The 15,822-nt window shown below is 28.2% G+C and overlaps 1 protein-coding gene across 1 annotated transcript; it reads right to left on the minus strand.

The window, feature by feature from the left end:
* Positions 1-4,106: 4,106 nt before the first annotated feature.
* Positions 4,107-7,429, minus strand: LOC129312872 (NAD(P)H dehydrogenase (quinone) FQR1). Its single transcript, XM_054955648.1, has 4 exons — positions 7,318-7,429; positions 5,467-5,560; positions 4,733-4,995; positions 4,107-4,598 (listed from the first exon to the last, which is right to left on the minus strand). The coding sequence occupies exons 1-4, from the start codon at positions 7,338-7,340 to the stop codon at positions 4,367-4,369; spliced, it is 612 nt and encodes a 203-aa protein (XP_054811623.1). The 5' UTR covers positions 7,341-7,429; the 3' UTR covers positions 4,107-4,366.
* Positions 7,430-15,822: the final 8,393 nt, after the last annotated feature.

Below are 15,822 nucleotides of genomic sequence, written 5' to 3' on the forward strand. Positions count from 1 at the left end.
ATAAAAAGAAATGAAGGGGAGTGGTGAATACTAGAAAAATATAAACACACACACATATGGAGAATCTATTATTAGTCATTGTTGCTAATAATACAAAAATATATTATTATTTTGAAAGAAGTAGTGGCTTGTTACTTTCTGCAGGATTTGTGTTCTCCAAGAAAGTGCGACATTATTTCATTATAAAATTCCTTTTTATCAAATAAATCTTTTTTCCTTTCATTGCTTTTAAAGTCAATTATAAGAGCAACCACCAATCCTAGCTTTGTAGAGAAGTTTTTTTAAATTTTTTAAGCAACAATTTTTTTTTGGAAAATTTATTTATACAGTTATTTAAACTTAAAGATAACAAAGTCAATTGAGTTTGAAATCTTGGCGTCAACTCAACTCGTTTAACCTAAACAAACGTTGATGTGAAAAGCATGAGAGGTCAATTAGAAGAAATATATATTTATACAAGCAAATTATTTAAATATAATCATCATGACCATATATTATAGTATCTAAAATAAAAATACCGTATAATAAAAAATAGTAATATATATGCTGTATATAATATTGTTTGTGAGAGTTTGAGATAAGTACAAGTAGTAATTCCTTTTCTGTTTAAGGTATACATGACGTGGTTGTGAAGAGTAAATGAATATAATATTATTTTTAATTAAAAATAAATAAATGGCAGAAGGTTCCTCGTTTTGATATATTATATAGGGTTTAATTTTTCTCACTTTTGGAAGAGCATCTTCTTTATCCATGACCATGAGCCATCGTTTCTCCTTGAATATGCCACTTTCCTTTTCAAATAATAAAAACAAACTAAAATTATGGGCTTATCTTTCATCTTTTTTAACTGATTAGAAAACTCGTTTTGATTCATTATGTTTTTATATTAATATTAGTTTCTGTCATCTAATGCTAAAACATGCATGATTACCAATCAATGATTGTGAGATTATCATTGGTAGCAGAAAGATATATTATACAATTTTTTTATTAAAAAAAAGGTTAAAAAAAAGAGGAATAGAATCTTCAGATTGTTAATTGGGCCTATAGTTCATATGATAATAGCCGTTGAGATTCCATAATTTCATCCTTTTCCTTCACCTTTAATTTTATGCCACCCAGCACAATCCTCCAGACAGTATTTAATTTTCTTCACTTCAATTTAATATCTCTCAATTAATCATGCTAGGCTCACTTTTACATGTTTAAATCTGAGTTATGTCCATTTTTATTCTAAGCTTTCTGAGATATATACACATATATATATATTCCAGTCCTAGCATAAAATAACTTGTATGTTCATGAATTTCACCCAAAAAAGAGAAGAAAAGAAACTATATCAAAGAAACAGTTGACCAGGACAACATCCAATCATGGCACTGAAATTTTTTACCGTGAGTAAAAGAGTATATTTATATTTTTAAAAATAATATATCAATAAAAAAATATATAACAAATTACATTATTCATAAGTTGTGAAATAAAATGAAATAGTATGGCTCTGTTCAGGCCAGTACCTATTTTTTCTTATAGCACCATCATCAAAGGATTATTGTTAACACAGGAAACATTAAACTAGCTAATACTCCCTCCTAAGTATAGGATTTTGATAATTAATTCATATCAATAAAATAAATTATTTAAGTTAGTTATTTTATGAAAATATGTATTGGTTTTCCTAAAATAATATATCTCTTTTTAATCATGTACGTTAGAAATTATATATATTTATTGATTATACACATTAATATGTGCAATCAACACCTGTAATGGGAGAGATAAATAAGATTGAAATCTTACATTTAGGATAAAAACAAATTCCTAAACTAGCTCATTTATATAGCAGAGGAAGTATGACTTTTTTTCGATTGTTCAATGTATCCACCGCCGATAGCGGTGACTAATCCCTTCATCGCAGGGTCTCCCACAAGGGAGCAAACGGCTGATTATAGAGTGCTCTTCATTAACATGAGTGAGTAATCGAACCCCCAACCATATGCTTAAGGGACGAAGTGAGATAGTCACTATGCCACACTCACATGTTGAGAAAGTATGACTTTGATATCAAAGCTAAGTGTTTCTAGTACTAAAAAAAGTACAATGAATGCATCACCGATCTTTCAAAATTTTAATATCTCACTTTATTATTTAAAAAATCAGTTTCATTACTAATATCATCTTATCCTTGTTAACATAATTAAGCATATGACTTATAATGTACGTAACTGTTAAAATCTTTGTTATTACTGTCATAGTATGTACCTGACAAAGGATAATAAAAGAGGGAACATTTTTATAAGATTGAAGAAAATTATGTTTATCTGCCGGCTTTAATTTAGAAGATTAAAGATTAATTGGAAAAGATTACTTATCACCATACTAATTAATTAATCTTGATTCATTCTCAGAAGAAAGACAGAAGCTAATTAATTAATACTTAATCACCCTTGAGTGCAGAGATTCCGCTCCAAGTTTTTCTGAGCATGCATTCGCATGTGCATGTCAGTATGTGAGACTGTTGATGACGAGGTTTTGAAGAGGACCAAAGTCATTCATTGGAATCCAAAACATGAAAAAGCAAAAATGAGAACTTGCCACTGAAATTCATGGTGAAGAAACGACGATGGAATTAGATACCGCAGAGTCATAAGTACTACAAACTAATGATAATAAGGAGAAAAAGAAACCAGAAGCTTTCTGTGAATCACATGACGACAGTGAAGAAGATGTTGTTCTTTTACAACCAAGGAGAAAAGGAAAATAAAATTACAGCATTAACGACTGAATGTTTCAGAATAGTTTCCTTTGTTTTGACGGGTTCCTACTTATGGCGTCCCCACAGTGGTGTACTAGTTTCAAGAAAATATCACACTGAGCTATGTGTTGCAGAAAAGAAAGTCCAGTGTTTTCCAAGTTTTGAACTACATATTTTGTGCTGAAAGAAAGAGAGATTGGGATGTTCATGATGAGGAACATAGAAAGATAAAGCTAGAAGTGCAGAAATCAACCTACAGGTTAATATGCCCACGATATTTACCATCATTAATTATAAGGAAAACAAAATTATTGATTCTTGTATATTGCTCGCATTTTGCTATTAATTCCTGTATTTTTTTCTGATATTTTTGATCCCTATATTTTTATTTTTATTATTTTATATCCTTCCAAGTTTCTTATACTTTGTTTATGGAAGGACGTAAAATAATAAAAAAAGATACAAGAACTAAAAATATTAAAAAAAAAGTATAGAAATCAATAATAAAATATAAGGAAAGTACAGGGATACTCCTCAGTTTAAAAAATATAAAACATTTTTAACTGAATCTTACCTCCAGTAAAGTAATTATTTATCTTTAAACTAGTTTTATCTTTTCACATTTACACATATTTAGTAAGGTATTTCACTCTAAAATAAATATAAAGTGATTTATTCATAGGGGCATTATTGAAGAAAAAACAATGGTTACACCTTAAAATACTAAATATATCTTGTATTATTTAATATCTAATCTCTCAAAAAATACTTTACATTTTTTAACAGAGGGCATATATCATATAATATGTAAAATTATAATAGAGGTTACTCTGCCTTTATAGTTGTGTTTCATTCACGTGTGATTATTTTTTAAAATTTAAATCAAGCCATATAATCTTGCACAGTAGGACCTTGTGATTATAAAAAAAAAATTAGGTATTTTTTTTCTTTGGTAGTAACATATTTTTTGGCTTTTAAAAACTGTGAATAGTGGAAAGTTACGAAGTTAATTATCTAGGCGTAAAAAGAAAAGAGAAAAAATTGGGCCTGATGATAGCCCAAGTTTGCATTTTCCATGTGGTTAGAGCTTAGCCCAGAACAATAGATATTGCGATCCACGTAAACAGAATTTGAAAATATCATACATTTGTGGCCCCCGCTAAACCATCTTGAACACGAAGTCCACAATTTTCATATCATCATCATCATTTATTTATTTATTTTTGGTGGTTCACGCCATGATCAGAATAGGGTCCCTGATGAGTGTGCAATATATGCACACAAATAATTACAAAGTTTTAATTTTATCTTGTTTATTGGCATCAAAAACTCTTGAAAGGGAATACAATCGAACGGAAAAAGATATTTTCTTAACCTAATGAAGAAAACAAGACGAGAACTTTCTCAGTCAACAAACAGAAACCACCATGGATCACGCATTCAAAAATTAAAACTACATTCAAGGCAATTATTATTGACAAGCACGTAGAAGAAGAATGCAACTTGATACATTCGAGGGCTATAAAAAAAATGAAGAACTTTGGATTCAAGCAATGCCTTTTATCGTTTTTCCTTGATAAATGTCATGTCTGTGTTGGCTTAACATCATCATGCAGATCCCTTGAGCTTCTTGGTGATGGCAGCGATGTACTTTCCCTGGTGGAAGGCTTGCTCCAACTCAAGCTCAGATGGCTGTCTTGAGCCATCACCAGCATAAGTCCCTGCACCATAAGGACTCCCACCTTTCACCTTCTCCATCTCAAACATGCCGGCGCCGAATGTATATCCGATTGGAACAAATAGCATCCCGTGATGAACCAGTTGGGTAATAGCAGTCAGCCTGTTATGGTTTCATCAGTATCTGATATTTCTTGGATAAACCAAGTCAATCAAAATTTGACAAGTTTTTGCGTTTCCATATGACTGGATTTATGCAAGAAATTTTCAACTACACACTCAAATAGAGGTTCTTACGCTGTAGTCTCTTGTCCGCCGCCTTGGGAGCCAGTGCTGTAGAAGATTCCTGCAGGCTTACCTGCAAGCTGTTGTGTTCTCCATAAACCTCCAGTTGCATCTAGAAAAGCTTTGAACTGAGCGGCCATCATTCCGAATCTTGTTGGGAAGCCAAAAACAAAGCCATCAGCCTCAGCAAGTTGACTGGGTGTAATTACTGGTACATCGCTCTTTGGTGGCGCACTCATCTTACCAAGCACCTCGTCCGGCAGAGTCTCGGGTACCTGTTCACAAGTTCTTTCAAGTCAGTTGGGCTACTTTGTTTTCTTAGATCACGTCAAAATTAGCAAGAACACAATTTGACAAAAAGTACAGAAATAAGAAGATTAGCTACATTAGGCTATTGGAAGGCAGCGGGTCCTGCACTCTTAGGAGCCTATTATAGGTTGCTATGAATGAAAATTGAGGACAGAAGCTTATGTTTCTACGAAAATTGAGCCTATTATGAAGTTCATAGGGCAATTTGAGAACTCATTGATCCCTTAACTATATGGCCACAATGAAGGAACTAAGCCAGCATAAATCTTGCAACCAACACAGTGAAGCAGGAATGATGGCATATCAAGTTAAAAAACCAATCGGTCTTAACTTCTATCCGTCCAAGCACAGCCCGGTTTACAAAAGCCTTAGCTCTGCAATTGATGTTATAAGCTAGGATGATGTGCAGTGCATGCATTAACGTCACAAATACTTGCCTGCCATAGTTTGGCCTCAACACCTTCCACAGATGCAGCACCTTTCTTTATTTCTTCTGCTAGTTTCTCCACATGCCCATACATGGAGTAGTACCTGTAAAAGCAATGAAAACATTACATTTTGCACATACAGCTCACAGAAGCCTGCGCAATAATTTACTTTTTAGAGATGAAATGAGAGAGACAATTAAAAATTGTAAAAAGAGAGCAGACCAAAACTGTCACCAATTTCATCTCGAACATTTAGTTGGCACCAACTAATTTATGTCATCTTTATCAGTTGGAAAAAGAAATCATAAAAGCTAATGACATTAAAGCCAATTTACTTACGGATTTGCTTTCGCTCCACATTTTTCCTAATAAAATAGCACCCAGATAGGTTCACAGAGACAAATCGCCATAGGGGCGAGTGGATTGGATAGTGATGCAGACTGTTATCTATTAAAATAGTGAATGAATTTTAGTATAATCTGTCAATTATTATTGATGATAAGGTTACAAGGATTAATGTCAATATTTCCAGCAGTTCTCTTCACATCTATAAGTAAAGAAAAGGAAACCTCAGCAATGTAAGGTCATAGAACTATGCACCAAGTTAGACTGAAGTAAAAAAGAATGCACCCTAGAGAACTTGGCAGAAATATGCTTTTTTTTCCTCTTTGATATTACTATACGTATCTCTGGCCCTTTAGATATTATAAATATACTCATATATATGTGTGCAATGTGCATTATGTATCAATATGACCAATGCAAGAGAAGTGTCACCGTTCACTCATGGAAAGTAGAATGCTGACAGCAATGGACAAAAGTTTTGAGTGACATAAGATATTCAAACAATGATAAGCGTCTTCTACAAATGGCAATGCTAGTTTTTACATCCTATTCAGATGGATAAATTTTTGCAAATAAGAATCTAAGTGTCATTTTTCTGCACCGCAAAGGAAGGACAGTCCTTCATAAATTCAAGCCCTCTACTGGCTACTTACAAATACAAAACAAAATAGGTAAACTTTTTCTAAATCAAGCAATTGGAAACTTTCAGTAACTGAACTTTTTATTGCCATTAATTCTGTTAATAGAGTTGCCAAAGTGGTTCAACATCAAGCCAGTCAGAACGTTAGCGGGGAAAGTGCCAAATGGGTTGCCAACGTGGCCATCACCGTTCAAATTAGGCAGATATTGATCAAGTAGACAATTAAGTTCGCATAATTGACCTAAAAATTCATTCGATACACTTTTTAAAAAATCAGGGCTATTATGATGATAATTAATTAAATTTCAAAGAAAAAATTGACAGCAAAGGCTATCAAATTGAAGCGAAGGAAGAGATGGATGATAAATGTGCTTTTTGTAGGCGATGATTCTGGCGACTACCAAAGAAATGCAGAACAATACAAAAAAAGATAATGTATCAAGGAAACGAACTTATAAAAGAGACAATTTCTCCTGAACTCATTCTTCGGATTCATAGACCAACTACCCCGACAAGCAACAGATACAATGACTTACGCCGATTAACAAGTACAGAAAAGAGCTTGCGACATTGATGGCTTGTAAGTCATCTCCCAAAAAGTCGGAAAAAATGTAAAAGAAAAAAGCTATGCTTCCCCCACTGTTCCAACAATCCAATCTCAAAACGAAGCAGAAAGAACAACATACTTCGAAGAGGAATTTATCAGATCCAGAAAAACTATACATTCCCAGATCAAATCCAAGATCGTTAATAAGCAACACGAAAAGCAAAGTCTCACAAAATAAAGTGTAAACCAGCGATCAAAAGCGAAGATAGACGAGTCGATCAAGCAAAACTTCAAATCTGTGATCACACGAAAGTAATTGTACACATACACAATGTAGACTTTGACCGCCATTGAAGTCTTCGAAGGTTCGCCCGTCTCTCCCTCTCTCTGTGTCTGATGGCCCTTCGCTGGTCGAAGCTAATACTACTGGCCGTTGCCGAAATGGTGGGGAGCACAGGACATATTTATAGTTGCACATGACAGCGTAATTATTAGTTAATAACTCCTGATTTGTAAATTAATTAATTATTTTTCTAAACTTTTTTGAAAGATTAAAATGATTGATGATGATAGGGTGGTGTCACCTCTATCATCATTCTTAGAGTTTGTCAATTTTAGATTTTGTCAATTTAGGAAGCTTTTCTTTTGGATCGATATATTATTTTATGAACTAAGAATTATATATATATGTATATATTTAAAAAATAGTCTAATCATATTTTATTACGAATTTTGTTACTAAAAAATATAAGATATTTTTAATTAATTTTTTTAATAAATTAATTACTTACTTTCAATTTAATATTATTTTTTTATATTTATCCTTATTAAATATTCTATAATAAATATAAAATTATTTATTAATAGGGACACTCTTGAAAAAAAACAATAATTACATTTTAAAAGACTAAAAATATCTTATATTTTTAAATATTTAACTCCTCAAAAAATATTTTACATTTTTAAATGAAAAGAGTATGTATTGTTGATGATGTATAAACTTTTAAATGTTCATTTTTATTTTACCGATAAGTAATTGTTTTAGTTAAATTGCTTCATTGTTCAATATTATGAGGCAATTTTTTTAAAGTATAATGTTAAAAATATAAAATATTTTGGGCTTTTCAAGATGTAATTAATCATGTTTAATCATTAATTATAAATGTTGTTGATAAGATTTTTCAATTGAAATTGAGATATCGTTTTGTAAATATAAAAAGAGTCTATAATTTTAAAGACAATTAATTGATTCATTAAAAATATATTTTGATTAAAAAATATTTCATGATTCATAATATATGTATTTTGATGAAATTAATGATGTTACATTTTTCTAACTCATAATATATGTATTTTCTATTGATAGATGTCAATAATTAAGATAAAATTTATAAAAATAATATTATAATCCCCCTGTTTCTCTTTAGAAATTATTTCTTCCAGCTTCATCAATGTTAATATAATAAAAGTGTAAAAAATAAAAATAAATAAAATTTTAAGTATAACTCTCAAGTAAAAAGTAAAAATTAAATAAATTATATAATACTCCCTACATCTTAAATTATAAGATATTTTTAAATAAAATTTCATAATCAATAAAGCTCATTAAATATAATTTACAATCTTATCTTTTCAAGATAAAAATATAAATTTTTAAAAATATCATTCATTTAATACTTTATTAATAAAAGAATATTGAAAGAGAGAATACATGAGAAGGTTAATTTAAAAAAAATATCATTAATAAAACTTTATTTTTATCAAAAAGTCTTATATTTTAAAATGTCAAATCTTTTATAAAAGTGTTTTATACTTTAAAATAAAAAGATTATTATTATTATTATTATTATTATTATTGATCTCACTCTCTTTTACTTTTCAATAATAGTGTAGAGATTTGAATTTAAAATATAAAAATTTTATCATGAGTTCAGGTGGATGAAATTATATTTTTAAAAGGTGCTTAATATATAAAATTGAAGGAAATATGTTACAATACCGGGCGCCGCCTTCATTTACTTGAATCTGGCAGCCATCCTTTTTCAACTTTGACGGACGCACTTCTTTAAAATTATTGTCTTAGTTTAAAAATAAAATAATGGATGTAGATTTTCAAGTTTCCATTTCATGGGTATGGTGATAATAATTTTTATATTACATGTGCATAGGCGGGGACGGGATTTCGTTTTTATTTTTCTTTTTTTTTTTTAACCAAAGGAAATTCATTCAATCAACAGAAGGAAAGAGGCGAGACTCCAAATACAGAGTTTGAAAAATAAAATATAATAACAGAAATGAAAAAGCAGACAGGAAATAAAAAAATACAGCATTCAACCAATTCCAGTTTTATCTGAAATCGAAGCAAAAAAATCTATCCCTAGTATACAAAAAATTAGCATCTTGCAATAACAGCAACGCTAGAGGAGGTGATGGTGGAGATTCCACCTAACCCAAAATTCCCAAACTCCTTTAAAGCAAAACCTGCCAACCAGGGATTTCGTTTTTGCAGACCATTTCCTTTTGACTGTTTAAATTTAATATTTTTAATCATATTTTATATTTTTGAAAATAATTTTTTGATAAATTATAAAAACTTTTAATAAATTTATTTCCTCACTTGAATAGTTGAATTTAATATGAATGGTTCATATTTGGTATTAAATTTTTTATAATCATATTATATTAGATGTGGATCATTTATGTTAAATTTAGATTGTCTAGATCAATAAACATATTTATTAATATAAAATTTTTTATTTTAAAAATATAAAATAAAAAATAAAAAATATTAAATTTGTACCATTTGAAGATTCCTCACAGCCGACTCCCGTGTTTCGTTGGCTTTGGGTTTGACCGTGAGGGGCAGGACAGCCATGCCGCCTATGCGATGATCAATGATGCGTCATCTTCGCTTAAAGACAAGATCATGATAGCCAGTATGGGGGACAAAAACTAAAATGCATAAAGCCTCGTAAAGTTTGAAATAGTTAATGACTTTTCTCATATTTAAAATTTTAAAATTAAAGGCTTGTTTAAAAACTTATTTTAAAAATAATTTTCTGTTCTTTAAAATAAAAAATAAAAAAAATTTATTTAATAGTGTGTTTTTAAAAAGTATTTTAAAAATAAAATAAAATATTGTTGAAAAAAATGAAAACATATTTTAAATGTTTTAGGATTATTATTTTAGAGAATAAAGAAGAATGAAAAAAATATTTATTTTTATTATTTTTTTGTTCTCAGGACATTTTTTATAAAGCATCAATTCTTATATCAATAAAATAAAAATAGTTTTAAACAGTCCCTAACTCTCCTAATCTTTAATTTTATTTTTCAAAGCCCCCTAAAGTTAATTATATTATTTTTTATAAGGGTTAAAATGTCATCTAAGTAATCGATGTTATTACACAAGATATTACTTCCTTCGTTCAAAAATATAAGATATTTTTAATTAAATTTGACTCTCAATAAAGTAGTTACCTACTTTTAAACTAATCATATATTTTCAAATTCACTTCTATTAAATATTCTATAATAAATATAAAATCATTATCAAAAGAGACACTTTTAAAAAAATAATGATTATACCTCAAAAGATTAAAAATGCCTTACATTTTTTAATATCCAACTCTATAAAAAATATCTTATATTTTTAAATATAGGAAATATGGCTAATTAATTTTTTTATATTTTTTTGGATAGTTGAGGTATTGATAGCAAAAAAAAAATGAAATTTTCATTGTATAAAATTTTAAATATTTACATTTGCATTAGTTTCATTCATTTTTTGTTATCAATGAACAGTCATGCATAATTTTCTTATATTAAAGGATAAATTAATCTAACATGATAATATCTAAAATTTTAAATATTTTAGCCAAATTCATTACATTAATTTAACTTGAATATATAAATAAAACTTTATCCTTTAAAACAATAAAACTATGCACTATTGATAAAAAAAATTAATAAAGGTAATATAAATGCAAAAAGTTAAAATTTTATACCATGATAATAATATTTTTTTTGGCTAGCAATGCTTTAACTATCTAAAAAAATGAAAGAAATTGATTATAAATAATTCTGTAATATAATATTTTTGTTTGATAACTTTTTTTAGTTAAATAACATTTTAATCTTTATGAAGAATAATATAATTAACAGTAGTGATTTTAAAAAATAAAATTAAAAATTGAAAGAATTAATTTTAAATTTTTAAATGTGAAGAGCGTTATGTACAGTTAACTCAAATTTTAAGAGAATTTTTATGCATTTTAACCCCAAAAAAAAGGCGAAAAATGCCATCAAGTTGTGTGGGACCAAATTGGGATATGGTTGAAGATGGGATGAGGCTGTCTTGATTTGTTACGAGGACGCACATTTTGGCATAATTTGAGATGAAAACCAGGAGACTAGGATTTAATGGTTAATAATTGTCTTAAATATAAATCACTTTGCAACAGTGTGCATAGTATTAATTGTTTTATTCTGACTATGCCATTCTTCTTAATTTTCAACAAGAAAATAAACAATGTTTGTTTTTAAACTTATGATATTTGTCAAGGGCGAAAATAAAAACAAAAATAATTTTTAAATAATTTCAATGATATAACTAATTTTTCTTTATTCTTGTAAATTAATTGTAGACAAATTATAATAAGTAGAGGAGGCAACAGTCATTTTGAGGGATGCATGCTCCATGAAGCGTTGATACAATGCCATGTCTAAAGTCTGAACAAAAGCTTGCCCCGTTTCTTTGATTCTCCGTCTCTGACTCTTATCTATTGGGTCCCTAAATGTGAAATTGATTTATAAGCACGAAAAGAGCACTAGAGGACTTCTGTAGCGATTTTCTTGCAGAAAAGGATTATAAGATTTTGATTTTCCATTAAAGGATCAGAAGATTAAAATAAAAATAATTGTTGATTATAAAATGACAAGAATACTGTTTTTTTTCTCTGTTTAAAAAAAAAATATCACCAAACAGTTATTAACTGTTAAAGGCGAGGGTTTGATCCCGAGATCTCTTACCCACTCAAAAAATTAACAATCATCAAACCACCTATACTATTTAATTGTAACATGCAAACAATAATGATTTTAACAAAAGTTAGTCCTATTTTAATGAACAAGTTATCATTCACGAAAAAATAACAAATCTCAATTATTAAGCAGTTACTATTTAACGATGGTATTAACGTATTCGGTGTTATTTGGTAAACAAGTCATGATTCTAGAGAAAACAGAAGTATTGATGACTTGATGATTATTAATCTTTTAGGTGTACAAGGGATATTAGATTTAAATCTCTTAACTACTTTTAATAATTTAATTGATTGTTGATACCAGAGATCTAATAGCTAGCAACCTCGTCGATGGCAAGTTGGCAGTGGTAGGGGCCTTTGGCAACCAAAGGCGGCAGTGATAGTGAGGTGGAATTTTTTTAATTTTTAAAAATAAAAATATTGTTGTCATTTTACATTTAAATCTATTTATATTTTAGTCTTCTGGTTTTGCATTGTAAAATTAGAATCTTTTGATTCTTTTGATTCTTTTATGCAAAAAAAAAAAAAAAAGCAACCGAGGCCTTCTAGTGAGATATTCCATAATAAATAAAGCACAAATTCGTGAACGAAGACGGAGCATGATTATTGAATTTTTATTTTGCCCGCGGATATCATCAATCAATTATCGGAAACAACAATATTAAAAGCAGCATAAATGCAAAACGTTGTATGAAAACTGAAAATGATTAAAATAAGGCATTGGTAGATGGGACGCGAGGCCTGATGCCATCCCTGAGTTGAACCCAAGCAATATGATCATGGTGTCCTTTGACCCGTTTCCCAGCGTTCTACCACCGATACGGGGAGACAAGACAACTCGGCGCTGCATTTAATTGACCCTCCAAAAAGCACCTCATTGTCTCTGCCATGACACCTCACGTAAAAGTCAGAAACGGGCAGGCCCTTGAGCCCCATTTTTTTTTTTTTGTAAATTGCTTGATTTTTGAAACTCAATCCTTGTTTAAAGGATTTAAAACAGGGTCCATAAGTTTTTTTATTATTTTTTTATATTTTTTTAAAATAAAAAATTTAGTTATAAAATTTCGTATTTTTTAAAATATAAATATCAATTATAATATTAAAAGTTTAAAAATAAATAATAAAAAATTAAATCTTAAAATACAAACATATAGTTTAAATTTAATTTAAAAAATAAAAATATTTTTTTAGATTTAAAATGAAAAAGGGCTTAAAATAACCACCTAAGCCCGAGCCTGAGTCTGTTTTTCAAGACCTATCAGAGTTAAGTTTCAGAACCTGATTTTCCTAAAAATAATATTTTTTTAAGTCTGAACTCCTATAAAAATGAGTTTAAATGAATGACTTATTAGGCTCGACTTTATTCCCAATTCTAAACTCACATCCCAAATCATAGTAATTTAATCATCTCTTTCTTCTTTTTTTAAACAAACATGATAATTTAGGGGTTGTTTGAAACTGTTTTTATTTTATTGTTTTAAGAACTAGTGTTTTGTAAAGTATGTTCTGAGAACAAAAAAATAATGAAAATAGGTGTTTTTAAATTCTTCCTTGTTCTTCAAAACAATAATCACGGAACACCTAAAAGTTATTTTTATTTTTTTATTCTCCAAAATAATATTTTATTTTTTATTTCTCCAAAACATCTTTTGAAAACACGTTATCAAATAAATTTTTTTGTTCTCTTATTTTAAAGAATAGAAAACTGTTCTCAAAATAAGTTTTTAAAAAAACCCTTAATTATCTTGTTCTGTTTTTGACAAATAATTGGTTGGATCGACTAACACATAAAATCTGAGTTTTTTCACCCCCTTTTGGAGATTACCGGCCATCAAAGACACAGCAACAATAAATCACCAACACCAACGACATTCATGAACGTGAGAAAATGACCTCATTATATAATTTTTTTACTTCCTCTATTAAAAAATATAAAATATTTTTAATTAAATTTTACCTCTCAATAGAATATTTACTCATTTTCTAACAAATCATATTTTTTTATATTTATCTCTGTAAAACACTCTATAATAAATATAAAGTTATTTATCAATAGGGATACTTTGAAAAAAAAGAGCAATGATTACATATCGAAAAATTAAAAATGCTTTATATTTTTTAACATTCAACTTCTCACAAAATGCCTTATATTTTTAATAAAGGAAGTAAATTTTATGATATCATTTTAACATATTTTTACATAATCTTTAAATTATCTTGAATTTCTATACTCCATCTATCCTCAATGACAACACACTTTAACAAAAATAAATTTTTTATCAATAATAATTTTCTAATGTTCCTTTCACATTATATTCTATTTTTAATATTATTTCATATATTGGGTATTAAATGAAGAATATTTTTAAAAGTTTATATTTTTATTTTAAAATAATAAAATTGTAAGGTATATTTAACGAATTTTATTGATATGAGTAATTTTATCTAGAAGTGTATTATAATTTGAAACGAAAAGAGTATAACTTATAATGCTTAGAACATATATAAAGTAATTTCAACAAAAGCTAATTCAATTAGTAAAAATTTATCCCATAATTCAAAAAGTCATGGCTCGTATGATCAAATTACATTGCCAACATGAAAACTTTATTAGTGGGTAGTTTGTGAGTAATTTTGAAAACGTTATTTAAATTTGAAAACATACATTAGTTTTTACAAATTATCGAGATTTATCTAAACTTTTTTGTGTGAAGAAAAGAACATATAAAGTAATAAATTTTGAAATAAAATATGTCATTCAAAGTTTTTTGGTAAAATGATAGAAAAATCTATTTAAATTATGCAAATAATAGATTAGCCCTGTGTTGTGAATTTTCAACACTTGATGCATATAAGGACTTGCATATGTGGAGTTGCGAATGACTATTAAATTATTGTGAATTTAAAAATAAAAGTTGTTAATGTAGAAATAAAAGTTGTAAATAAAAAATTATAATTTTTCAACACTTGATGTATATTAAGACTTGCAGATGTGAAGTTGCAAATGACTATTGAATTGTTACAAATTTAAAAATAAAAGTTATTAATATAAGAGCAAAAATTGTGAATAAAAAGTTGTAAATTTTTAACACTTGATGTATATTAGGATCTGTAGATCAGGACCTGCGAATAGCTATTAAATTATTACAAATTTAAAAATAAAAGTTGTTAATAAATGAATAAAAGTTGTGAATTTTTTTAATATGAATAAATGAAAAGATTGTCATTTTTTATAATTCCCTAATTCCCTAATGATAGAAAACATCCCTTACAACTTTAGGAAAATTATGTTATTTTATGCGATCAATTTGTCATTTATATAATTTAAATAAATTTTTCTATCATTTTTTAAATTTTTTCACATCAGTATTAGGTAATAAATTATAAAATAAAATAAGTTGTATTTTTAAGAATGAAAAATCTTCTGTAATTTTCAAATATAACCTTATTAAAAGTCAACCTTGCATTAATTATAACGAATTAATTACGTATAATATTTAATTGCACATAAAGGTATAAAAAGAAAGGGTATTAAATGTTCTAGATATTAGTATCAAACTAAACCTATGACTATTTTGGACCAAATAAAGTTGGAGAACAGGATTGATCGAAATAATAAAAGGCGTCTCTAACTAAAATGTATAAGCTAAGAAAAATGCTTCCTCCATTTCTATTAAAATTATCGTAGAAAGGATTTTGTGATTTTTTATAAGGCACTGCATTATTTGTTAAGTAAGAGGTGAGTAATTTTTATTTTTAATTGCTCCCATGACATTTTAAGTAGAAAG

This window comes from Prosopis cineraria, unplaced genomic scaffold (assembly GCF_029017545.1).
Source record: "Prosopis cineraria cultivar Desert tree isolate PC_DT_omini unplaced genomic scaffold, ASM2901754v1 PC6, whole genome shotgun sequence".
Taxonomy (NCBI): Eukaryota; Viridiplantae; Streptophyta; class Magnoliopsida; order Fabales; family Fabaceae; genus Prosopis; species Prosopis cineraria.

Bases quoted from the DNA above. Each gene is read 5' to 3' on its own strand.
- LOC129312872 (XM_054955648.1), bottom strand. From the start codon at position 7,340: ATGGCGGTCAAAGTCTACATTGT. The intron at 4,996-5,466 runs GCAAGTATTTGT...ACTTGTGAACAG, and splicing joins TTGAGGCCAAACTATGGCAG to GTACCCGAGACTCTGCCGGA. The intron at 4,599-4,732 runs GTAAGAACCTCT...AAACCATAACAG, and splicing joins GGCGGACAAGAGACTACAGC to GCTGACTGCTATTACCCAAC.